The sequence below is a fragment of the Physeter macrocephalus genome, chromosome 4 (genome assembly GCF_002837175.3).
Source record: "Physeter macrocephalus isolate SW-GA chromosome 4, ASM283717v5, whole genome shotgun sequence".
NCBI classification, from domain to species: Eukaryota; Metazoa; Chordata; class Mammalia; order Artiodactyla; family Physeteridae; genus Physeter; species Physeter macrocephalus.
Genome location: NC_041217.1, coordinates 110746904 through 110749376, shown reverse-complemented (window position 1 = coordinate 110749376; position 2473 = coordinate 110746904). Strand labels below are relative to the sequence as shown.

The following is a 2473-nucleotide window of genomic DNA, read 5'->3' as shown; positions in this document are numbered from 1 at the left end:
TAAGAATTTGTCCATTTCTTCCAGGTTGTCCATTTTATTGGCATACAGTTGCTTGTAGTAGTCTCTTAGTATGCTTTGTATTTCTGCGGTGTCTCTTGTAACTTCTCCTTTTTCATTTCTAATTTTATTGATTTGAGTCCTCTCCTTCTTTTTCTTCATGAGTCTGGCTAATGGTTTATCAGTTTTGTTTCTCTTCTCAAAGAACCAGATTTTAGTTTTACTGATCTTTGCTATTGTTTTCTTTGTTCCTATTTCATTTATTTCTGCTCTGGTCTTTATGATTTCTTTCCTTCTGCTAACTTTGGGTTTTGTTTGTTCTTCTTTCTCTATTTTTTTGATTTCCTATTTGATTTCTTCAGTGATCTCTTGGTTATTTAGTAACGTATTGTTTAGCCTCCATGTGTTTGTGTTTTTTATGGTTTTTTCCCTGTAATTCATTTCTAATATCATAGCGTTGTGGTCAGAAAAGATGCTTGATATGATTTCAATTTTCGTAAATTTACTGAGGCTTGATTTGTGACCCAAGATGTGATCCTAAATGCTATTTGAATACTTATAATAGCAGACAACTACTAACCTCATTAAGCAGTTCAGTTGAACTTCTAACAAATTTTTTCATAATAAGCCAAAGCTTCCCACATAATAAGATTTCAACCATTTGACATTCATGATTATGTATGCTGCAACCAAACTAATAATATCCTATTGATCCAGAAATCCCCGTTCTGGGTATATATTCAAAGAAGTTGAAATCAGGATTCGACTGATCCTGTTGAACCAGGATTCAACAGATACCCTGTGGGTATCTGATCTAAAGATACCCACATTCCCATGTTCACTGCAGCATTATGCACAACAGCCAAGACATGGAAACAACCTAAATGTTCTGCAATGGATGAATGGATAAAAAATGTGGTATATATAAGATGGAATATTATTCAGCCTTAAAAAAGAAGGAAATCCTGTTTATGCTGTTCAATGGGAAGGTTAACTCTCACTTAACTGCTTCTTTTTTCTTCTCTGTTTACCCAGGCAGCATGATACAGTGGAAAGACCTTTGCACAGAAAGGTCGGAAATGTATTTTTGAGGTTTTTTAACTCCCTGAGTGACCTTCGTGCTTTAGTTTCTTCTTGTGAGGTGAGGAAAACAGTCTAGAAGGTTTCCTATGGTATTCTCCAATTCCACTCCATAGTCTGTATTATACCAACAATGCAATTTAAGCATATTTACTGTAGGTTCAAATCATATGGGGAGAAGAAGAAGCAGAGTTCAGGAAAAGAGGAAAAGATATTTAAAAAGAAGAAAACTAAATGGGTTTGAAGAATGGAATCAAGAAATTCACAATACAAATTTCTAAAATTACAAGACAATTCCACTTACAAATGATTGTTCTATGCCAAATATGGTGAAAAAAATTCCAGAAGATGGAGGAAGCACTTTACCTGATATTTAGTAGCTTCAGTGCATTTAGCAGCACTCCCCTTTTTACATCATAGTCTATTTTCTGATCAGTTCCAAAGCTTGGAGCTCGATTGATCTGAAATTTACAAAGAAAACAATGAGTAAACAAATGTTGGTAGGTCAATTAATATGCAGTACAAATTTGTTAATTTAATGTGGGATCCCCAACCAGTAGAAGGACTCTACAATAAATCTCAAAGCACTATATGGTAGATGGCCCAATCACCATTGCCACTCCACACTTCCCCAAAACGTTAAGTCACGGAGTTGCAAGGAATTGACTGTCATCACTGCCGCTTCCCGCTACTGCCTTAGCTCCAGATTTTCAGTCAGCATATCTGCCCTCTCCCTCCTCTCCACTCTCTCCAATCTATTACCCCATGAACTCTAGGTCTTACCTTTAGGAAGTTAAAGTGACTCATCCAGACAAAAAGGTTGGAGGACCAGTAACAACAGTAACAATAATAAAAATGGAACAAAAAATAATAGGGATATTACCAATATAGTAATAATTATATTCATGTATATATTTCCCAAATTGAAATTATCAGTGCCCTCTTTTCACTGCTTTCAGATCTTCTGGATGAATATGTCTATTGTTGCCTGAAAAATAAATTTTATTTCTTTCTACCTGGGTCAGATAATAATTCATCAATTTTCATTTCATTTCATTGAAATTACTCAGAGGATACCATTAAAGGTAGCTGCAAACTAACCTCTATGAACTTTTCTAACTGTTTAAGGACTCATGGGAATAACTGAGCCATTTGTGGTTGTTCTTCTTTCCCACATCATTTCTAGGATTTCACTAAGAAGAAAAATAAGAAGTAACTACAGGGCTTCCCTGGTGGCGCAGTGGTTGCGCGTCTGCCTGCCAATGCAGGGGAACCGGGTTCGCGCCCCGGTCTGGGAGGATCCCACGTGCCGCGGAGCGGCTGGGCCCGTGAGCCGTGGCTGCTGGGCCTGCGCGTCCGGAGCCTGTGCTCCGCGACGAGAGAGGCCACGACAGAG

General features: G+C 37.6%; 1 protein-coding gene across 7 annotated transcripts in view; it reads right to left on the bottom strand.

Moving 5' to 3' along the window:
- TTLL7 (tubulin tyrosine ligase like 7) overlaps positions 1 to 2473 on the bottom strand; it is a 153509-nt gene that overhangs the window by 64259 nt on the left and 86777 nt on the right. For all 7 annotated transcript variants that reach the window (XR_003679579.2, XM_007116755.4, XM_028489214.2 and 4 more), the window contains exon 10: positions 1444 to 1538. Coding sequence is in view for 6 of the 7 variants with exons in the window: in XM_007116755.4 (XP_007116817.2) it covers positions 1444 to 1538 (95 nt within the window). In the remaining variant the exon portion in view is untranslated. The remainder of the gene's footprint in view (positions 1 to 1443; positions 1539 to 2473) is intronic.